This window comes from Aquarana catesbeiana, linkage group LG02 (assembly GCF_042186555.1).
Source record: "Aquarana catesbeiana isolate 2022-GZ linkage group LG02, ASM4218655v1, whole genome shotgun sequence".
Classification (NCBI taxonomy): Eukaryota; Metazoa; Chordata; class Amphibia; order Anura; family Ranidae; genus Aquarana; species Aquarana catesbeiana.
In genome coordinates this window covers 48,244,509-48,269,112 of record NC_133325.1, presented here as the reverse complement: position 1 = coordinate 48,269,112, position 24,604 = coordinate 48,244,509, and the positions used below count along the sequence as shown (strand labels likewise).

Genomic DNA, 24,604 nt, shown 5'->3' with positions numbered 1-24,604 from the left:
TTTGACTGAGTCCTGACCTCAACCCGATAGAACACCTTTGGGGTGATGTGGAGCGGAGACTGCGAGCCGGGCCTTCTCATCCAGCATCAGTGCCTGACCTCACAAATGTGCTTCTGGAAGAATGGTCAAGCATTCCCATAGACACACTCCTAAACCTTGTGGACAGCCTTCCCAGAAGAGTTGAAGCTGTTAAAGCTGCAAAAGGGTGGGCCAATTCAATATTGAACCCTACAGACTAAGACTGGGATGCCATTAAAATTCATGTGTGTGTAAAGGTGTCCCAATACTTATGGTAATATAGTGTATTTAAAATGGTGCTGGAAAGTTTACAACTTGTATGTGCGTTCAAATGAAGGAAAACTTTGAACAAGCTCAATAGCTCTGCTGAGGCAGCTCCCAAGGCTTCCCTCAATGGGCACCCATCTGTAACTCAAACCTAAGAAATTCAGAAAAGGAGCGCAGACCAAAAACAGATGGAAGAATCCAAGATAATTTTAATTGTTGGAGAAGAGATCATATAGGGACCATAAGGGGTAAAGGACTGCGCTATACCGCAAATGGACATCGGCGGCAAAGCGCCCTGAGCTGATTCTGTTCGCATAGGTAGCGCTATACAAGTCACTGATTCATTCATATAAATACGGACAGTTTCGGGGTAACACCAATTCCCGTCAACAGGGCTGAACAAACGGTAAACCTTGGATGAACTTAGACAAAATGGTGACCTGTAGTAGAACAGGTAATAAAAAAAATTTACATAAAAATTTGTAATCTCATTACAATTTTTTTTTTATACTGTTCTGCTCCATGGGACAAAGTACATATAGTACTTTGTCTCATGTAGATACACGGTTACATAGTTAGTCAGGTTGAAAAAAGACAGTTCTTCTAATTCAACCAATAGCAGAAAAACAAAAAACAAAAAGAATTCTTCCATATACACAGTACTATACCCACAGCTGATCCAGAGTAAGACAAAAAAAACAAAACAATTAAGCATAATCCAATTTGCTCCAGGGGGTTGGGATTGGGAATAATCCTTCCTGATCCCCCAGGAGGCAATTGATTATTCCCTGTATCAACTCCTACCGGTGTTATTATCTATAAATCTTAGTATTCAGTTATATTTTGTGCATTTTTAGGATTTTTTTAAAAACAATCTAGTGAGCTGACCAGACCTATATCTTAAAAGAGAAGTGTGAGGTTTCGTTTTTTCCCAGAACCATACTTACCTAGGTGGATTTGGTCCGATGCTGCATCTGTCTCCCGCCGACTCAACACTGAGAACCGAGCGATCAAACACTGCTGATCAGTCGGTTCTCTGGGCTCCCTGAGCAGAGAGCTGTTGATTGGCAGTCACTAACTCTCTGCTCTGCCCCCCCCCCCAGCGCTGGGCTGTGGAGGGAGCGGCTGGCTCAGGCTCTCAGCGTCTCACTGACAGGCTGAGCCGAGTGCCGGCCCAAACATTTGGGCGGATCCCAACTTCATTGTCGCAATCTTTCCCAAGCCTGGACCGGCTCTGTGATGTCAGCCGACAGCGGGCTTCAGCCTGCTGTCTGCTGAAAATGGGTCACAGGAGTGCAGAACGAACTGCACTCCTGTTATCCACAGGAGAAGTACAGCCAAAACGAGCTCTGGCTGTACTTCTCCTTTAAGGGAGTCTATTCCACATTTTCACAGCTCTTACTGGGAAGAAGCCTTTCCTTAGTTAGGTGCTCCCTAAATGTAATGAAGTCTGGCCTTGCCACCTCTCCCTTCCTTGCATGGAAAATCTGATAGTGGCTAGAATGTCTGGGCTTTCACATTTTCCTAAGACGAGGAATGCAGAAGGAGAGTGAGGAGTGTCAAAAATTATAATGAAAGATCTTCTTATGGCTGTATTCATACTTTCGCGTAGCGGGAACAAGCGTTCGCTCTTGTATTTTGGGTTGAGAGATTTGCTCACGATTTTTGCATGTTGCATAGGGCCAGTCCATTCACTTGAATAAAGCTGGTGAGAGTGTTTAATAGTCAAGAGAAACCATAAAAAAATGCCAGGGGTTCTATCCCTTCTCTACTCAAAAAAAAGATTTTGATAATAAATACATTTTAATTTATTTTGGCTCTTTTTTTCTGCAGGATTCCTGGAGAAGAATCGGGACACCCTCCATGGTGACATCATACAGCTGGTCCACTCCTCTAAAAACAAATTCATCAAACAGATCTTTCAGGCAGATGTGGCCATGGTAAGTACTGATATCAGTGTAGGTGTCAGTGTTTATCCATCAGTGGTATCTGGCGCAGCGCAAAGGATATGTCACCAGCATGCCAAGGATCTCCAAAAAAAGGGTCCAATGCTTTAATTAAACAATCACATCACAGCTGAAACAGTAACATTTCGGGGCCACGCAGGACCCCTTCATCAGTTAGGCCTGATAAAGAGGTCCTGCGTGGCCAGAAGGGTTGCTGTTTTAGCTGTGATGGGATTGTCAAATAAAGCGTTCGACCCTTTTTTTTGGAGATTCTTGGCACGCTGGTGACATATCCTTTGCTCTGAGTGTTTCTGGTTCCCAGCCGGTGGTCTCTGGAGAACCCACCTACCTAACAGCCATTTCCAAGAAAGTGTGCATTGGGAATATTTCTCTGGACTTAAAGTAAGTCTGACACAACAAGGCCCATCTTCCCACCCTTGGCCAGGCAGATGTTGGTTCCCAATATTCCCTTTACTTCTACTGCCTCTGAGATGTGATTGGGAGTTGTCAACAATATGCAGCATTATCAATAATTGTACACTCTGTGGTGTGTTCCAATCTGAGAGTGTTACAGCCTGGTGATTGGCCAAAAAAGCCCCAAGTCCATTATGTAGATAGGCCAGCAGAGGCGGACTGACAACTCATGGGGCCCCCGGGCAATAGGAGATTATGGGCCCCCGGGCAATAGGAGAAGATTATGGGGCCCCCAGGCAATAGGAGATTATGGGGCCCCTGGGCAATAGGAGAAGATTATGGGGCTCCTGGGCAATAGGAGATTATGGGGCCCCCAGGCAATAGGAGATTATGGGGCCCCCAGGCAATAGATTATGAGGCCACACAGTATACACACACAGACACACACAATATACACACACAGTATACACACACAGAATACACATACACACACTGAAAAGGTACTGGAGAGGCGGGTAGCTATAATCTTGGGAATTTTAAAAAACACACAGATTTTTACATACTGTCCATGGTTTTATTGGGGCCGGCAACCCTGATGGGGCCCCTAAGTGGCATTGGGCCCTCGGGCAGTGTCCGAGTGCCCGAATGGTCAGTCCGCCCCTGTAGGCCAGGGTTATGCCATGTGTCCTCCCCATATTAGGATGCATTGGGATTTTTACAGGAATAGAGATTGTACTGGCAGCGGACTAGGATTGGAAGTTCGTGTAGGCACTAAAGAGGTGTGAGTTTTGGTTGAATATTTCATGAAAGGTTGTTTTAGGCAGCACTTACAACAGGTGAGACAGTGCTGCAAGTTCCTCTTCAATCCACAGGTCCAAGTACTGGGTGCTTAGGGTGGAAGGTCTCCAATAACCTCCAAAGCTACACAGTCCACAGAATTAGCAGGCACCCAAGTAAGTCAGCATATACGGTCACCCTTCACTACAAAATAGTGGAATACAGCTGAATGGATAGCCAACGTGTTTCGGGCGTTAGGCCTTAATCATGGCTATGATTAAGGCCTAACAGCCGAAACATGTTGCATTTTTATTCGGCTGTATCCCACTTTTTTGTATCATAGGATCACCACACTGAATATGCTTGCTTGCCGGGGTGCCGGCTATTTCTGTGGACGTTTTGGGCAGCAGACAACTCTTCCTGAGTGCAAAGTTGGCCATGGATTACCAGTCTTGTTTTGTTCAGCCAGTGGGTTAAAAAAAAAGAACATTTCCTCCCTCCATGCAATGGAGGGGGGAAATCCTCCCCGATGTGCCATTGTATTCTGATAGTGGGACTCCTCTGCTGTCAGAATACACTGGCCAGTGGTGGCTGGTGCTTTAGCTGGGGGGGCAAACAAACCACCCACCAACCACCCCCTCCATGGTCACGCGTTCGGGTGAGGATGGCCATCTTCCAGATCTCCCCGTACATCCTCTCTGGCGTTGACGGAGATACAGAGAGATCACTCCGATGAGGACAGCAGCTGCCATCTCCTGGATCTCCCCATACATCCTCTCTCGGGCAGAGAGACCACTCCGATGACGACGGCGGCGGCCATCTCATGGATCTCCCTGTACAACCTCCCCCAGTACCACCAATATGGTCGGTTCTCCTCTCAGCCAATCAAGTGTCAGGACCCGCTTCCTGATTGGCCAGGAGGAGAAGCAGGAAGATAATAGCGAATATTAATTCGCTATTGTCACACAACTGGGTGGGCTCATGGTGCAGTGCTATGCCCCCTGAGCCCACCCTTTTTTGAAGCCAATCATGTGCTTCCAAAAAAAAAACCCCTATTGAAATCCATGCGTCCGGCGCCCTGCATGTAGATTAGGGGCCGGGCGCATGGATTAGGGGGGCGGCGCCCCTAATGGACAAGAGCCCACTGACACTGAGTGAATGAAAGTTTTACAACAGTCTCGTGTCCAGTGGGAACAGCCACGGATGGATTGAAATTCAACCAGTCTCTACTGAACTGGCCAAATTTCAATCTATTTATGGCCAGCCTAATAGTACAGTACTGCTTTCTTAAAGTGATAAAACAAACATGTGATACTTACCTGCTCTGTGCAGAGGTTTTGCACAGAGCAGCCCCATTCCTCTTATTCTCAGGTCCGGCGCTCCTGGCCCCTCCCTGCTGTCGAGTGCCCCCACAGCAAGCAGCTTGCTAAACAGAACTTCAGATAGCAAAGTAATTGTTTTTTCTAGTCCCCTCCCTTATCCTTGGACAATGTACACTCTTTGTTTATCTTAGGGCCAGTTCACACCATAGAAACGCAGTCCGGATGCGTTCCAGATGTTTTTCTGCATGCGCGTTTTTGACGCATTCCAGTGCGTTTTTGATGCAGTCCAGTACTCCCCCCCCCCCCCCCCCTCTTTTTTCTTAACCCTAAATAGGGACATGTGCGTTCTGGTGCTTTACAGTGCGTTTTTGATGCAGAAAAAAAACAAACTGGACTGCATGTGGTGTGAACTGGCCCTAAAAGAGTAACTACACTTTTGTTTAAAAAAATAAAAATGAAAACATCCTTTCCCCCTAGTTGATCTATGTGCATTAGGGGGATTTTAACAAACTTTGTTGTCTGTGTCTGTGTGAAAAGCAAATCTAATGGGAGTGATTTTGTAATTATCAGTCAGCTGCTGAACTTGCAGTGCTCTAATGAGGAAAGTGGCAGGGTCTGCATCCCTTTAGACGTAATTTCCCTTTGGGGGTAGCTCCCAAAAAATGAAATTTTTGTTGCAGGGGATTCCAAAAATGTGACTTGTATCTTAGTGCAGACTTTTGGGGAAAATCAGTGAGCCAATCACACAGGCGGGGAATGATTTCTGGGGGGGCGTCCTGTACATCATCTGTGTACACAAAGCCTCCAGGTAGCCATATTGCATTGCACTTTACAGAAAATTACAGAGCTGCAGATTAAAAATGAAAGGTAATTTTTAGTAACATTCAATTACAATACGACTTGTAGTAGCAATTTTAGCAATTTTTATTTGCTATTTTTTCCCACAAAAGTGGAGTTACCCTTTACATATTTTTAATAGGAATTTAATGTTCATGTGACTGCTCCAGTCCCATTCTTCTCTTTCCTAAGATATGGCAGTGAGCAGGGAGTAGCGACAACCTAAGGACTACATGTCCCAGAAGAGGTTCAAGCTGCTGTGGATGTGGCTACTATACTTTTTGGGCCAATAGTAAGGGCTTTTTTTTCCCAGAGAATAGGTGCAGCAACTCCCCCTTTCCAAATCACCCCTTGTCTCCGCCCCCTACCCACCTCCAAGCACCATTCCTTGGTTCCACCCATACCCACCTCCAAGCACCATTCCTTGGTTCCACCCCCACCCACCTTCAAGCACCATTCCTTGGTTCCATCCCTTACCCACCTCTGAGCACCAATCCTTGGTTCCACCCCCACCCACCTCTGAGCACCATTCCTTGGTTCCACCCGCACCCACCTCTGAGCACTATTCCTTGGTTCCATCCCTTACCCACCTCCGAGCACCATTCCTTGGTTCCACCCCCACCCACCTCCAAGCACCGTTCCTTGGTTCCACCCCCACCCACCTCAGAGCACCGTTCCTTGGTTCCGCCCCCTACCCACCTCCGAGCACAATCCTTGGTTCCACCTCTACCCACCTCCAAGCACCATTCCTTGGTTCCACCTACCTCCGAGCACCATTCCTTGGTTCCACCCCCTACCCACCTCCGAGCACCATTCCTTGGTTCCACCTCCACCCACCTATGAGCACCATTCCTTGGTTCCACCCCCACCCACCTCTGAGCACCATTCCTTGGTTCCACCCGCACCCACCTCTGAGCACTATTCCTTGGTTCCACCCCCACCCACCTCTGAGCACCATTCCTTGGTTCCACCCGCACCCACCTCTGAGCACTATTCCTTGGTTCCATCCCTTACCCACCTCCGAGCACCATTCCTTGGTTCCACCCCCACCCACCTCCGAGCACCGTTCCTTGGTTCCACCCCCACCCACCTCCGAGCACCGTTCCTTGGTTCCACCCCCACCCACCTCAGAGCACCGTTCCTTGGTTCCGCCCCCTACCCACCTCCGAGCACAATCCTTGGTTCCACCTCTACCCACCTCCAAGCACCATTCCTTGGTTCCACCTACCTCCGAGCACCATTCCTTGGTTCCACCCCCCACCCACCTCCGAGCACCATTCCTTGGTCCCACCTCCATCCACCTCTTTTAGAGAACACAGTAACATTTGTGGCACTAACTAATTTGTAAATAATGATAACAAGTAAAGCAGTAAAATAGATCCCCTGCAGCCAGCAACAATAGACCCCCCCCCCAGCTACAATTGACCACACACAACAAAATACCCCTCCCCAGCAACAATAGACCCCCTGCAGCAACAATAGATCTCCTCGCAGCCAGCATTGATAGACCCCCAGCAACAATAGATGACCCCCCCCAGAAACAATGCGCCACCTACAAGAAAATACCACCCCCTCCCTCAGCAACAATAGACCCCCTAGCAGCAACAACAGATCTTCCAGCAGCCAGCAACAATATACCCCTCCCTCAACAGTAGATCCTTCCCAGCAACAACTGACTTTCCAGCAACATAAGACCCAGCCCAGCAACAATAGATCCCCTGCCAGCAACAACAGACCTCCCCAGCAACAGCATACCCCCCTGGAAAAATAAATCCCCTCCAGTGACAATAGATCCCCAAGCAGCCAGCAATAACAGACCTTGCAGAACAACCCCAGCACCCCTTGTCATTAGATACATTCAGTCCTGGAGGTGCCGGAACTGCGTTCCCATTGAAAAAAAAAGCCCTGGTAAAGAGGCAATGGCTTCGGCACCACTGTAGCACTGTAGTTAAAATGACTGGAAAGTGGCCGCTGAGACTCATTATCATGCAGTCAGAAGTTCCCACAAAGTTGTTGCTGGAGGAAAGTACACAAAGGTGCTCTATATACAGAACACGAAGCTGTAATGAACAGGAAAAAAGAGGTGGAGTCAAAACCACTTGTGCTGCAAAGATCATTTTAAAAAAATCCAAACTTGAGTTCTTTAAAAAAAAAAAAAAAAAAATGCACACATCTATATTTTTGGGCAGTTGCAACAGACCACAATAAAACCGACATGTTTATAAAATCCCACTTTTTTTCATCTAAGGGGTCTATTTATAATACATGAATACTTAAAGGATTTTCAGAAGCATTCATCCATGCTGAACAGAATTAAGAGATTCGTTCCTGTATTGTCAGCTCCATCTAGTGCCCAAAATGTGTTATTGTTTTCTAAAATACCTTATTGAGCAAACTGTACTGCATTTTGGCAACTAGATGGAGCTGGTGATACAGAAATTATGTTATATACAGTGACATTTTGTTCAGCTTGCACAAATTCTTCTGACATTTATTTCTTCAACATTCAAATGTTTTATAAATACACCCCTTAGAGTGGAGGTAGGCAACACATCGATTGTGATCTACCTGTCAATCGCCAGCAGGTGACAAGTAAATCACATTGGATTTCCTGTCCTGCCGACCTTCAAGTGCTCCTCCTCTCCCCCTCCGAGCAGAAGAGCAGAGCACAGAAGCAATAATTTTGGCTGAATTCGAACCTGAAATGGACCAAAAGATGCACAGGACCCGGTGCAAATTTGCATTGGAGCCGCAGCGGAGATATGAAAACCGGCTCCATAGAGAGCCGGTCACAATCTCCTGCTTTTGCGAATTGGATGCGGAGAACCCAGCCTGACAACACTTGGGCAAGTTCCGCTTTTGTCCCCCTGTGTGCAGTGTGCTGATCCCTGCTGGCCCTCCTCTCTAGTTCTTTCAAGGTGCTTATGGGTGACCCCATGTGACAAGAGAGGAAGGGCCGGTGGGGATCAGCACACAATAACAGGTAGATCTGCCACAGCAGCTTCCCTGCGCTGCTCCGCATCAGGAAACTACTTATGGACCCCCCCCGACACCCAGTATCCTGGCTTCCTGATCGCTCTCTGTACCCTGCCCTCCTGACCCCCACTACCATGTCCTCCTGACACCTCTGTATTATGTCCTCCTGACCCCCAGGACTGTGCTTTTCTGACCCCCAGTACTGTGCCCTCCTGACCCTCCACTACTGTGTCCTCCTACCCCCCTATTTCCATCTCCTTCAGACCCCCCCCTATAGAGTGCCCTCCCCCAGTATCATGCCCTCCAGACCCCCTTGTATCTTGCCCTCCAGGCCTGCTTGCAGTGTGCCCACCTGACCCCCCCAGAAATGTACCTTTTTAACCCCCAGTACTGTGCCCTCCTGACCCCCCCCATTAACGTGCCTTCCTGAACCTCCACTATCGTGTCCTCCTGACAGGGCCGTCTCTAAGGCAGAGCAAAAGGGGCAGCTGCCCTGGCCCCTGTCATTGTTGTGAGGCCCAAAGCAGCTACCTCATACTTGCCAACTATCCCGGTTTAAATTTCCTTGTCCCTTGAAGTTTTCATCCCGTGCTGTGTCCCGATATCTCAGTGTGAAGTTCTGCTACTAATGCTGCCCAGCTCTGCCCTATTGTTGTGTACAGATGACTCACCTGCAGGCCTGTGTTTACATGTAAATAACCAGCATTGATATGTAAATAGCGATGGCATTCATATATAAATGGACGCAGAGGGGCAGCATTTATATGCAAATAGAGGCGGCATTCATATCAATATCATGCCCCTCTGAGGTCTTATCCACCATCACCTATACTGAATGCTGCCCACTGGGGAGGTAAAGGGGCATGCTTGAAAGTCCTGCCTGCAACTGTGGTCATTGAGCCTAACATCAGCCTGTTCTGCAAAGGTAAGAAAATTGGTGGGGTGGGGGTGCAGAGGTAGGCAGAAAAGGAATTACAGTTTGGGGTGCACAGGTGAGTAAGGAAGGGATGTATGGAGGTAAGGAAGGTGGGTGCAAAGATGAGCAGAGGAGGCAGGTAGAGTTAAAGGGGTGGAGGGTTGGAGTGGAGAGGATGGGGGAGGTTTGTGGTGCAGAGGTTAGCAGGGGTTTTAGGATGCAAAGGTGTACTGACAAGGTGGATAAAGATGTAGGTCACGTGTAGGGGAACCGAATAATTGAAATGGGCTGCTCTATGCGCTAGAAATCTGGAAGAAAGTCCCTAACGCTTTTTCAAAATCACACGGTTGCACAGCACATGCCAGCAGATGCGTGAGGGTGTCATTAACAATTTATGGCACTGCTGTCTATCTGCTCAAGGGCAGCACGTTTCTGTGATTTCAGGAAAGCGATTTTGCATGTGTTCCCCACACACAAATGTGAACGCAGGCTAAATGTCTCAGTTACATTGGTGGTCAGTTTAAATCTTCTAATTACATTGGGGCTTGTTGTAGAATTCTTTCATTCACACTAGTTGTCAGTGGGAAGGTCCCCCTTACATTGGTGGTCAATGTAAATCTCTCCTTACATTGGTGGTTACTATGAATGCTCCTATTACATTAGTGGTCAGTGTAAATCCCCTTTACATTGGTGGTCAGTGTAAATCTTCTCATTACATTGGGGCTTGGTGTACAATCCTTTTATTCACACTAGTGGCCAGTGTGAAGGTCCCCCTTACATTGGTGGTCAGTGTAAATCCCTCCTTACATTGGTGGTTACTATGAATGCTCCTATTACATTAGTGGTCAATGTAAACCCCTATTACATTAGTGGTCAATGTAAACCCCTATTACATTAGTGGTCAATGTAAACCCCTATTACATTGGTGGCTAGTGTTGAAACTCCTCTTTATATTGTTAGTCGGTAAAAAAATCAGCATTGCCATTGATCACACCCTCCCCTCCCCCCAACACTGCTACTGATCCCAGGAGTTCTAGGATCCCTAGGAGTTTCTTGTCTTTTGATGGGTCCCCTCACTACCCCAGTCCATGGTGTGCAGGCAGGTGGAGAGCTAAATTGCATGGAGGGGGGGGGGGGCAAGAAAATGTTTGCCCAGGGTCCAATAAATATTAAAGACGGCCCTGCCTCCTGACCCTCACCCCTGTCCTGCTCACCTCTGTCATCTGCCCTACTGACCTCTGTACACTGCTCTACATCTTACTGACCTCTGTACACTGCTCTACATCTTACTGACCTCTGTACACTGCTCTACATCTTACTGACCTCTGTACACTGCCCTACATCTTACTGACCTCTGTACACTGCTCTACATCTTACTGATCTCTGTACACTGCTCTACATCTTACTGACCTCTGTACACTGCTCTACATCTTACTGACCTCTGTACACTGCTCTACATCTTACTGACCTCTGTACACTTCTCTACATCTTACTGACCTCTGTACACTGCTCTACATCTTACTGACCCCTGTACACTGCTCTACATCTTAGTGACCTCTGCACACTGTTCTACATCTTACTGACCCCTGTACACTGCCCTACATCTTACTGACCTCTGTACACTGCTCTACATTTTACTGACCCCTGTACACTGCTCTACATCTTACTGACCTCTGTACACTGCTCTACATCTTACTGACATCTGTACACTGCTCTACATCTTACTGACCTCTGTACACTGCTCTACATCTTACTGACCCCTGTACACTGCTCTACATCTTACTGACATTTGTACACTGCTCTACATCTTACTGACATCTGTACACTGTTCTACATCTTACTGACCCCTGTACACTGCTCTACATCTTACTGACCTCTGTACACTGCTCTACATCTTACTGACCCCCTGTACACTGCTCTACATCTTACTGACATTTGTACACTGCTCTACATCTTACTGACATCTGTACACTGCTCTACATCTTACTGACCTCTGTACACTGCTCTACATCTTACTGACCCCTGTACACTGCTCTACATCTTACTGACATTTGTACACTGCTCTACATCTTACTGACATCTGTACACTGTTCTACATCTTACTGACCCCTGTACACTGCTCTACATCTTACTGACCTCTGTACACTGCTCTACATCTTACTGACCCCCTGTACACTGCTCTACATCTTACTGACATTTGTACACTGCTCTACATCTTACTGACATCTGTACACTGTTCTACATCTTACTGACCTCTGTACACTGCTCTACATCTTACTGACCTCTGTACACTGCTCTACATCTTACTGACCTCTGTACACTGTTCTACATCTTGATGACCTCTGTACACTGCTCTACATCTTACTGACCTCTGTACACTGCTCTACATCTTACTGACCCCTGTACACTGCTCTACATCTTACTGACCTCTGTACACTGCTCTACATCCTAGTGACAGGGCACGGCACCCAGGTGATCTTTACTCTCTTGCGTGTTGTCATGGTAGATCCCCACCTCTCAAAGGTTGCCTATCCCTGCTTTAGAGTGTCAGCACCTCTGTCCATTTTGTATTACTTTCCGTGTGCCCCCCCATGGAAGAGTTCCCCTTATTTTGTACTCTAATGGCAAAACCCTAACAAAAATGTTTCAGGTATTTGTAAACATTTCAGGTATTTGTTGTGAAAAAATTATACTTTTCAATGAGATCTTCTTTTATCTTAAATATATTTTGTTTAGGCTGCAGTTTGATTGTATAACACTAATCCAATGATTATATAACTTGGTCCATTAATTAGTATTCTAGGAGCTTTGACCAAGTGATGCTTCACCTTGTGTCCCCCGTACCACTAATCTTCTTACTGATCACTGTCTTTCTTCTGCCTCCTCCGCTGCACTCTGTCCTGTAGTTTCTCTGTGGCTATGCCAGCAGTGCTTACGGCCCACCGTCTACCCCTCCTGCAAAGGTAAATTCAAGCTTTACCATCTTCTATCTGCTTCCTCCTGTGTTGTGTCCGTTGTGTTTCCTGTGTTGTGTCTATTCGGAGATTTTTAAAGAATGCTGAGAGCAATAGAATCTACTTTGTACTTTTTTGAATTAAGAATTCATACTTCAATAGATTTTTTTAGCCAGAGTTTAGTGTCACTTTAACCACTTAAAAACCAAAAGGATTTGCCCCCTTAATGACCAGGGCATTTTTGCGATACGGCACTGCGTCGCTTTAGTTGCGCGGTCGTGCGGCGTTGTACCCAAACAAAATTTATGTCCTTTTTTCCCCACAAATAGAGCTTTCTTTTGGTGGTATTTGATCACCTCTGCGGTTTTTATTTTTTGCTCTATAAACAAAAAAAGAGCGAACATTTTGAAAAAGAAAACATTTTTTTTTTCCTTTTTGCTATAATAAATATCCACAAAAAAATGTAAAAAAACTAATTTCTTCATCAGTTTAGGCCAATATATATTCTTCGTACATATTTTTGGTAAAAAAAACCTGCAATAAGCGTATATATTGATTGTTTTGCGCAAAAGTTTTTCGCGTCTACAAAATAGTCGAAAGATTTATGGCATTTTCATTATTTACTTATTTTTTTACTGGTAATAGTGGTGATCAGCGATTTTTAGCGGGGCTGCAACATTGCGGCGGACAGAACGGACACTTTTGACATTTTCTTGGGACCATTGACATTGATACAGCGATCAGACCTAAAAATAACCACTGATTAGTGTATAAATGTCAATGGCAGTGAAGGGGTTAACATTAGGCGGCGATCAAGGGGTTAAGTGTGTTCCCTGGGAGGTGTTTCTAACTGTGGGGGGAGGGGACTGCCTGGAAGTGGGGAGAGATCGCTGTTCCTTATCACTAGGAACAGCAGATCTCTCTCTAACTCCCCTGATAGAACAGGGATCTGTTTGTTTACATTGACAGATCCCTGTTGTGGCTCTCTGAGGAGCGATCACGGGTGGGCGACACACCGGCTCCGGCGTCGCGCCCCCAATAGCTACTTAAAGCGGCCGATGTACAATGACGGCGATTCACACAGCCGTGCAAACCTGCTGCAGTACAACTGCGGCGGCTGATCGGCAAGTAGTTAAAACAGTAATAAACCCAAAAGCAAACATTTATTATATTGCAGCTTACAAATTCTTAGATGGGATGTCTGCATTCGTTTTTTTTTTTTCCTTTCTCTCTTTTATTTTCATCTGGCGATCCAGCCAGTAAGTCTGTTGTTTTTCAAAAGAGCAAGCTCTCCAGCAGAATGTATCAGTTACAGGGATGAGACAAACCATTTAACACTGGCAAGGGGTACTTACAATGATCAGCTTTTATTAACGTAAAACCTTTATCCTAAAAGGAAACAAATGCTGTAACTAATTCGAGTTCAACTTCAATTTGGTTTTTGTATTTAACCGATTCCTGCCTGCCGCGCGTCATATGACGTCGTCGACTTTCAGCGGTGATATCTGAATGATGGGTGCAGCTACAGGCATCATTCAGATATCTTCTTTTGAAGCCGGCGATTCCCTACACCAAAGAAGAATCATAGTGGCTGTTCAGCCGAGTGATCGTTCTTATGCTGCGTACACACGATCGGATTTTCCGACAGTAAATGTTGGATGTGAGCTTGTTGGCGCTAAGTCCGACTGTGTGTACGCTCCATCGGACATTTGTTGTCGGACTTTCCGCCAACAAATGTTGGCTAGCATGTTCTCAAATTTTCAGCCAACAAATGTGTGTTGTGGGACTTTCCGATCGTGTGTACACAAGTCTGTCGGACAAAAGTCCAAACCCACATGCTCGGAATCAAGGACGAGCCGGAATCGCTTGGTCTTGTAATACTAGCGTTCATAATATTGAGATATCACATGACTATTGAATTTCCTTTTTATTGGCTCGCCGTACGTCTTGTACGTCACTACGCTCGTAATTGTTGGCCAACATTTGTGTGACCGTGTGTATGCAAGGCAAGTTGGAGCCAACAACCTTCTAACAAAATTCCACGGTTTTGTTGTCGGAAAGTCCGATCGTGTGTACGGGGCATTATAGGCGGCGGAAGGGGACAACCCCCCCCCATTCCTGCCCCCCCCTCTGGTGCGTCTCCCGGCTCGCCCCTGTAATCGGCGAACCGGAGAAGGAACCGACCAGCACCGGATGTAGACCATAGAGATTTCCAGCGGGCCAGATGGTCCCCGGAGTCTCTATGATCGTTCGGAGGCCGGGCGCGATGTTATGATGTCACGTTCGGCCTCTGCATTTGAAAAAATGCCGCCGCCTCGGCTGGGAAGTCAGGAACTTTTTTTTTCTGATTTTAGGCTTCCCAGTCTAGAGGCGAGATCTGGGGACTTATAGACCCCAGATCTACCTGTAAAGAGGACCTATTACTATACCTATTACAAGGGACGTTTACATTCCTTGTAATAGGAATATCATATAAACAAAAATTGTGCGCTAGCATAAATATATCATGCAATAAATTTGTGACTGACAAGCTCCTTGGGAATACTACCCGGAGCTGTAGTGAATTTAAATCCCAGTGCAGAGAAATAACACAATAAGATAAAGCGTAATACAAAAAGTTATGAGTTATAACACATCTCCATGACAAAAATGTGAAAAAAATCTGAAAGAACAAGAAAGTGAAAGTTCAAAAATTGCGATCGGACCCCCAATCGCTTGGAAAACACCACATTCAGTCCATGAAATACAAGTTGTGTAAAAAGGATAAAACGTTCCTTAGGTGTGTCATATCAGGGTAGAAAGGTGAAAGATGTAGGAACACTTCCAAGCCACCGATAGTTGCGGGAGAGGAGTAATGGATGTACCCAGGGTTAAGAAGGGGTTAATTGAAGAGAGCAGTCTCCCTCCTGACGCTGAAGCAGTAAGATCAGTTTTGAGTGAGAGGCGCTCACAAACAAGACCCGGACATCGTTATCCACCAGTCCCTGCAGAGGGCTATATCTGCAAGCTCGCATGACCTCGCCATAGAGGAGGTCCAACAAGTGCGGTAAGGGTACATTCATTACTCCTCTCCCGCAACTATCGGTGGCTTGGAAGTGTTCCTACATCTTTCACCTTTCTACCCTGATATGACACACCTAAGGAACGTTTTATCCTTTTTACACAACTTGTATTTCATGGACTGAATGTGGTGTTTTCCAAGCGATTGGGGGTCCGATCGCAATTTTTGAACTTTCACTTTCTTGTTCTTTCAGATTTTTTTCACATTTTTGTCATGGAGATGTGTTATAACTCATAACTTTTTGTATTACGCTTTATCTTATTGTGTTATTTCTCTGCACTGGGATTTAAATTCACTACAGCTCCGGGTAGTATTCCCAAGGAGCTTGTCAGTCACAAATTTATTACATGATATATTTATGCTAGCGCACAATTTTTGTTTATATGGTTTTTTACACTTTATTTGATATTTGAAGTATTTTGTTGCAGCTGCACTTTGCATTTCAAGCAACTTTTTTCATCTTGTCTTGCTCATTAGCGCAGGTTTTTCCTACCAAATTGTAATAGGAATAAAAGTGATAAAAAAAAAAAATGTAAAAAGAAAGCATCAGATTAGAAAAAAAAAGTAAAATTAACAATAAAAAAAAAAATTTAAGTGCTCCTGTCCACACGAGCTCGCTTGCAGAAGCGAACGCATACTTAAGTCGCGCCCACATATGTAAACGAAGTTCAAACCACACATGTGAGGTATCGACGCAAACGTTAGAGCGAGAGCAATAATTCTAGCACTAGACCTCCTCTGTAACTGAAAACATGTAACCTGTAAAAAATTTTTAAAGCGTCGCCTATGGGGATTTTTAAGTCCCGAAGTTTGACGCCATTCCACAAGCGTGTGCAATTTTGAAGCGTGACATGTTAGGTATCTATTTACTCAGCATAACATCATCTTTCATATTATGCAAAAAAATATTGGGCTAACTTTGCTGTTTTGTTTTTTTTTTTTGTTTTAATACATGAAATAGTTTTTTTTTCCAAAAAAAAAAGCATTTAAAAAATTGCTGCGCAAATACCGTTAAAATGTTGCAACGGCCGCCATTTTATTCTCTAGGGTCTCTGTTAAAAAAACAAACAAAAAACACATATATAATGTTTGGGGGTTCTGTGTAATTTTCTAGCAAAAAAAAAAAATGATGATTTTTACAGGAGAGAAATGTCAGAATTGGCCTGGTAGTCAAGGGGTTAAATCTGCTCAAATATCTAACACTCCTTTCCCTGCAAACTGACAATGCTGCTGTTCTAATGTGCCCCCCCCCCCCCCCCCCTGTGCTCCTTCATTCAGAGTGGGGGCATTCTAATACAGGTGGTGTATTACTGAGCAGATCACCAGGTGAAAACAGAGAGAAAAAAGCCTTAAAAAAAGAAAAGGAATGCAGCCACCACATGTAATGATTGGTAAGCTGCAATATATTACATTTTTGGCTTTGGGTTTAATACCGCTTTAGTGGAAATGCTAGGAATCCCCACATGTGGATGAGAACTTGCTAACCTGGTAATGATGTAGCACACCCTCCAGATGTCAGTCCTTGCAGGCTTTCTATATATCCAAAAAAAGGTATATCAGATCAACTAAAAAACAAAACCAAAGGACACACGGATTGTTCAGAAGATCATTTAGTAAATGTTTAATTAAAATAGTATGTCAATTAAGTTTGGGGGTAAATAAAGTTCTTCACACATCTGTTGGTCTGAACCATCATGAAGCCTGCAGGAAGTTGGGGAAAGTTGGGTGGAAACAAGGATATTAGGAAATAAGGATCTTCAGTTTAAAGTGAAGGGCTGCATCATATCAGATATTAGAGAAAAAACAATCCATGAAAGAACATTGATGTAGAAACCTAAAGAGTCCACAAGATGGCGCTAGTGCACCCCACTGAATAAATCCCATAAATTGGGATAAAAGGAAGTAACTACTGTATATGGAGGCCACAGCAGGATTAGCCCAGGCCGGGTCACACTAGTGCGGCTGCATAATCATGCATTTTTTTTAGCATGTTTTTAGGCATTTTTACACACGTTTTGATGCGTTTTCATGCTTCATGCGTTTTTTTTTCATTGGAGGAAGAGACTGGATTTTATGCACAAAACTCTGCCAAATACACTAAAAATGCATTTCCTGTTGAAGTCTATAGGGCCAAAAAAAAAAATAAAAAATACTATGCTGTATTAAAACCAGCACCTTTTGAAAAATCGCACTGCACTGCATAGGCATCCTAGAGAATTAACGTGATCTCCATTGCCATGCATGGCAGCGCGATGGCAGGCACAGGAGGAGTCACACTGGTTTGAACGGGCCTTAAGGCCAAATAGGCAGTGCTGGATTTTATAAGGGGGCAAAAGGGGGCAATTGCCCCAGGTCCCCCTGCCGGGGGGGGGGGGGGGGGGGGACAGACTTCCTTTATGTAAAAATGTAATAATTATAGTTACATAGTTTGTAGACGTGCACTGCCGAAAAATGTGTTCGTTTTCATTTCATTAGTTTTTTTTGTTTTTTGTTTTTTTCGTTTTTCGGGTCATTCGCTACGATCACAATTTGTGAATTCGTAAATTAGAAAATTCATAAAATAGAAAATTTAAAAATTCATAAATTCAAAAATTTGTAAATTCGGAAATTCGAAAATCCCTAAATTAGAAAATCCCTAAATTAGAAAATTTGTAAAATAGAAAATGAGAAAAATCGTAAATTAGAAAATTTGTAAAACAGAAAATTAGAAAATTTGAAAATTAGAAATTTCGTAAAATAGAAAACGAGAAAATTAGAACATTAGAAAATTCGAAAGTTTGAAAATTCCTAAAAAAGAAAATTAGAAAATTTGTAAATTTGAAAATTCGGAAATTAGAAAGAATAACTAACTAATAATAACTAAATATTAATTTATAGGTATCGGAATTTCCTTTCAAATTTGGCTCTTAGAGAACGTCACGAATACGAATTTATCCGAAGTTGCGAATTATCCGAAATAACGAATGCCGCATCTAAACAAATGGAACTGAACAAATTATTATTAAAAATAATAATAAAAAGTTTTTAAATTATTTTTTGGTATTTATTATTATTTATTTGTTACGTTCCATTCGTTTAGATACGGCATTCATTATTTCGGATAATTCGTAACTTTGGATAAATTTGTATTTGTTACATTCACTAACAGCCAAATTTAAAAAGAAATTCCAATACCTATAATTTAATAGTTAATAATAGTGAAGTTATTAGTTAGTTCAGATATTCGAATTTTTGGGTTTTCGGATTTTCAAATTTCTGAACTTTCCAATTTTTTTTTTGAATTTACGAATATGCGGAAAAATTCAATAAACGGGTTTTCGTTAATTCGGATATTTCCGAATTAACACTTTTGTCGAAATTCGTTAAAAAAAAATGAATTTGAAACGAATTGCACATGTCTTATAGTTTGTAAGGTTGAATAAAGTCACTAGTCCATTCAGTTCAACCTTTGTAATGTGTATGTGTGTTCATAAAAATATATAAAACTTTTATTATTAAAAAAAATAAAGTGTGTGTGGGTGTCAGGCTGTGACTTCAGAGGGAAAGAAAAGGAAGAGATCTTCTTTTGGCAGATGATGTTTTACATTTCAACTTCTCTTATTATTTTACTTTTCGAGATGTTTGTTTTAACTTGATTGTGTTGTGGAATTTATTGCCTTGTTTACGAGAGACATATGGATGGGAGAAGGGAAAGGTTAAAAAAAAATGTTGGAAAGTGCCAGGCAACAGCCCCGACCCCATCATGTGGGAACAAAGTTAATGACCAGCTTCGATATATCACAGTGAGAAGCATGATAAAGAAGCTCACCCCCACCCCCACCCCCCCCCGTGACCCTGATTGGGACCCTGATCTCGGCAGAGAGTAGAGGACCTTTCTTCCTTACATGTCTTGGCAAGAACACAACTCTGAACCTAAATTATAATTTTTTTTTTACAACAAATGCAGTTTATCATTAATTCTAGTCCACTTTTTTTTATTTATCATATAATTTAATTTCTATGTTGAGGGCCCCCCACCCCCAAAATTGAAGTGTCCCAAGGTCTTATCCAGCACTACAAATACAGTGCCTTGAAAAAGTATTCATACCCCTTGAAATTTTCCACTTTTTGTCATGTTACAACCAAAAAGTTAAATGTATTTTATTGGGATTTTATGTGATAGACCAACACAAAGTGGCACATAATTGTGAAGTGGAAGGAAAATGATAAAATGGTTTTCAAAAACTTTTACTAATAAATATGTGAAAAGTGTGGCGTGCATTTGTATTCAGCCCCCTTTACTCTGATACCCCTAACTAAAATCTAGTGGAACCAATTGCCTTCAGAAGTCACCGAATTAGTAAATAGAGTCCACCTGTGTGCGATTTAATCTATAAATACAGCTGTTCTGTGAAGCCCTCAGAGGTTTGTTAGAGAACCTTAGTGAACAAACAGCATCATGAAGGCCAAGGAACACCCCAGACAGGTCAGGGATAAAGTTGTGGAGAAGTTTAAAGCAGGGTTAGGTTATAAAAAAAGAATCCCAAGCTTTGAACATCTCACAGAGCTCTGTTCAATCCATCATCTGAAAATGGAAAGAGTATGGCACAACTGGAAACCTACCAAGACATGGCTGTCCACCTAAACGGTTCAGTCCACTGGCTGAACAAAAAAATTGAACCATGTATGGCCAGCCCTAATTTTGAAACCGACTCAAACAGCAGATCACACTAGCACAGGTTTTGAAAGCAGAGATAGAGGAACGTGACAACATTTTGAGTTATACCGACACCCAAAGCCAATGATGCAAATTTTCCTGATATCTTTGATTTTCAGTACTCAGTTCACGGATGGAATACCCATTGCACATCGCTTTCTTTAAAGCTGAACCCTGGAAAACCAAAATGTCCACTGCAAGAGATAACTGTTCTTTTATATCTAGGAGGACTGTGAAAAGCACTTTTACTCAACCGATCCTCCACTCCTCCAGCTCCTCTGCACTGCTAGACCGGTCCCTGTAGCCTCCTCTCCCCTGGGCTCTGGCAGTCTGAGCTCCTCGGATGTCATCAAGGGCCCAAAGCCCTGCATTGAAAGTGAGGACGCTGAAGGACAGTCCACTGTTATAGCTTAGGGGAGCGCCGTCTGCGGGGGAGCGGAGGATCAGGTAAGTAAAAATGCTTTCCTCATCCCCCAAGATCAGGCGTCTCCAAACTTTCCAAACAAATGGCCAGTTTACTGTCCTTCAGACTTTAGGGGGGCCGGACTGTGGCCAATGGAATGAAAAAAGGGACTTGGGGTCAGTAGGAGTAAATAGTGCCCCATCTTTGGTATTGAGGGAAAGAATAGTGCCCCGATGTTAGTTTCAGTGGGAGGAATGGTGCCCCATCATTAGTGTCAGTGGGAGGAATGGTGCCCCCATCATTGGTGTCAGTGGGAGAAATAGTGCCCCATCATTGGTGTCAGTGGGAGGAATAGTGCCCCATCATTGGTGTCAGTGGGAGGAATGGTGCCCCATCATTGGTGTCAGTGGGAGGAATGGTGCCCCATCACTGGTGTCAGTGGGAGGAATAGTGCCCCATCATTGGTATCAGTGGGAGGAATAGTGCCCCATCATTGGTGTCAGTGGGAGGAATAGTGCCCCATCATTGGTGTCAGTGGGAGGAATAGTGCCCCATTCTTTGTGCCAGTGGGAGGAATAGTGCCCCATCATTGGTGTCAGTGGGAGGTAGTGCCCCCATTGTTGGTATCATTGGGAGGAATAGTGCCCCATCATTGGTGTCAGTGAGAGGAATAGTTTCCCATTGTTGGTGTCATTGGGAGGGATAGTGCCCCATTGTTGGTGTCATTGGGAGGAATAGTGCCCCATTGTTGGTATCAGTGAGAGAATTGATGCCCCATTATTGATGTCAGGTGACAGAACAGTGTCTTTTATCAGTGGGAGGAGTAGAGCCCCAAGAGCCAGACAAAGACAAGCAGAGGGCAGCAGTTTGGAGATCACTGCAATAGACTGAAGCAAGTACACACTATAGAAGGATACGTTTTGTTCATTTTTCATGTCAAGTGCTTTACAAACACTTTAAATTTGCTGCAGTCGCATCGCAAAGCACTGTGGCTGCGGAACGTGTGCAGCTCCCCTGGCCCTGGCTGTATGGTAGCTTTCAGGTGGGTGCAACTATCTGTTTTTCCTGCCCCTTGGCATGAAAGAGGCTTTATAATGGGCATCACAGCCCCAGGAACTCAGCAAAGAGATCTCATCTGCGGGCAATTTGCAAAATATCGGGAAATAAAAATCCCGAATCGCAGTTCAGCTCAGATGTTATTGCCGGAGAGGGTGAGAATTTGGCGCTCTTTTGATTTTTGGGATCTATTCTGCAGGACGCGCTCATTACTGGCAGGAGTGAAAGTTGTCACAGAACACGGCCCATTGTCTTTGTCTTTGTTATTTCCTTTTTCCGCTCTTAGAATTGTTATTTTGTATCATCACTTTCATATTTCTGATAAGAGTGATGTCAGTGCCTCCGAGGACAGGATTGGAACTGCTGGCCACCTACCCGGGTCTCATGACTGCCAAGGACCCAAAGAGTATATATAACATACAGTGACATCCTAAACACTAAGATCTCATTGGTAGCATTGGGGTTGATTTACTAAAGACAAATAGCCTGTGCCCTCTTTAAGTGCTCCAAAGCTTAGTAAATAAGGTAAAGCTTCACTTTGCAAAGAATACCCAATCACGTGCAAGGAAAATTTAAAATGACTACATTTTTGCTTGCACCTGATTGGATGAATGAAGTCAGCAGAGCTTCTGCTCACTTACTAAGCTCTGGAGTAGACATGTGCACTGCAGAACTCTTTCTTTTTTGTTTCGTTTATTTTTTGTTTAATTTGAAAATTTGGAAATTCGAAAATTAGGAATTCGTAAATTCGCAAGTTCGGAAATCCAAAAATCCGAAATTCGAAAATCCAAAAATAAGAAAGAATCCGAAAATTCCAAATAATAACTAAATTATAATAACTAACTATTAAATTATAGGCACAGTGGAACCTTGCATTACGAGCATAATCCGTTCCAGGAGAATGCTTCTAATCCAAAGCACTCGCATATCTAAGCGAGTTTCCCCATAGAAGTCAATGGAAACAAAGATAATTCGTTCCGCGTTGACTTCTATTGAATGCAATACCGCATTTGGCCAGAAGTGGGGGGGGCACCGGAGAGACTCGAAAATATTGAGAGACCGATCAGAGCCGCTCGGATGGACTTGGGAACCCTCGGAGAGGTTCGTAAACTCTCGGGAATGGTGCATCCGAGTGCATCCGAACGGCTCTGAGTGTCACCGGCGCCCCCCCCACCCGCCAAATGCTGTACTACACACCGCAGAGGCTTGAATCCTGCTCGTTTTGTGAGACAACATTCGCAAACTGAGTCAGGATTTTTTAAAATCGTATTGGAATTTCTTTTCAAGTTTGACTGTTAAGAAACGTAATGAATACGAATTTATCCGAAGTTACGAATTATCCAAAATAACGACTGTCGCATATAGGTAAAGTTGATCCAGGGAAAATCTGATTGCCTCTCTGGGATCAGGAAGGAATTTTTTCCCCTGCTGTAGCAAATTGGATCATGCTCTGCTGGGGTTTTTTGCCTTCCTCTGGATCAACTGGTGGTATAGTATTGGGTATATTGGATTGTACGTTTTTTTTTTTTTTTTTTTTTTTTGTGGTTGGACTGGATGGACTTGTGTCTTTTTTCAACCTGACTAACTATGTAAACAAATGGAACGGATCAAATTAATAAATAATAATAATAATAAAAAGTTTTTATTATTATTATTATTATTGTTATTTATCATTATTAATTTGTTACGTTCCATTAGTTTATATGCGGCATTCGTTATTTCGGATAAATTCGTATTCGTTACGTTCACTAACAGCCAAATTATTTCATATTTTCGAACTTTGGGGTTTTTGAATTTTCGTTCTTTTGAATTTTCGTTCTTTCGGATTTTCGAGTTTTCGGATTTTCAAATTTCCGGATTTTCGAGTTTTTTGGATTTTTGAATTACCGAAATTTAGATCTTTCGGATTTCAGAAATTTCGAATTTTCAAAATGAACGAAATTTCAAATTTTCGAGTTTTTTTCATTTTCAAATGAATGAATTTATGAATTAAATTTCTCAAAATTCGTTAAAAAAAATACGTCGGAAGAAAATGAATTGCACATCTACTTTGGAGCAATTGATCTTTGCAAAGTGCACAGTCTATTTGCCTTTAGTAAATCCACCCCTTACTAAATAGTCTTAAAGCTGAAGTTGAATTATCATATACTGTGCCTTCCCTAGTCCCCTCCCTCTTTTTTTTTTTTAATGCAATGTTGGCAGATCATGGCAAGTGGGAGGGGCTGCACATAGCTTTCTGAAAACAACAGATTGTCCTAGGTAAGTACCGTATATTGCTGAGCCTCCATGATTTATACAACTAAACTTCAATCAAGGGGGTGTGTCAGAGAAAGTCAGGCTGGGGAGGAGTGAGCTAGGTGATGCCGGACATCTTCCAGGCAGGAAATGCTGCAGCTTCTAATGCACATTATGAGAAGCTCACAGTGTGCAGAAAATCAGAGTAAGCAATTTCAGTACAGGAGAGGAGTCTGTACAACTGGGCAAGACTGAAGGGAAGGCCGGAGGTCAGCATTGATAAAAATAATACTGTCAAGGACCTGCCAATAAGAACACATCACACAAATTTAGGCTCAATTCATATACACTATATTGCCAAAAGTATTGGGACACCTGCCTTTACACACACATGAACTTTAATGGCATCCCAGTCTTAGTCCGGAGGGTTCAATATTAAGTTGGCCCACCCTTTGCAGCTTTAACAGCTTCAACTCTTCTGGGAAGGCTGTCCACAAGGTTTAGGAGTGTGTCTATCGGAATATTTGACCATTCTTCCAGAAACACATTTGTGAGGTCAGGCACTGATGTTGGATGAGAAGGCCTGGCTCGCAGTCTCTGCTCTAATTCATCCCAAAGGTGTTCTATCAGGTTGAGGTCAGGACTCTGTGAAGGCCAGTCAAGTTCCTCCAACCCAAACTCGCTCATTGTTTTTCAGGGGTAGGGCTTGGCCCCTTAGTTCCAGTG

At 43.7% G+C, this 24,604-nt stretch overlaps 1 protein-coding gene across 4 annotated transcripts in view; it reads left to right on the top strand.

Annotated features, from left to right (window-relative positions):
• The window catches only part of MYO7A (myosin VIIA), a 305,890-nt gene that overhangs the window by 119,291 nt on the left and 161,995 nt on the right, over positions 1 to 24,604 (top strand). For all 4 annotated transcript variants that reach the window (XM_073612854.1, XM_073612852.1, XM_073612851.1 and 1 more), the window contains one exon: positions 2,119 to 2,225. In XM_073612854.1, coding sequence (XP_073468955.1) covers positions 2,119 to 2,225 — 107 coding nt within the window. The remainder of the gene's footprint in view (positions 1 to 2,118; positions 2,226 to 24,604) is intronic.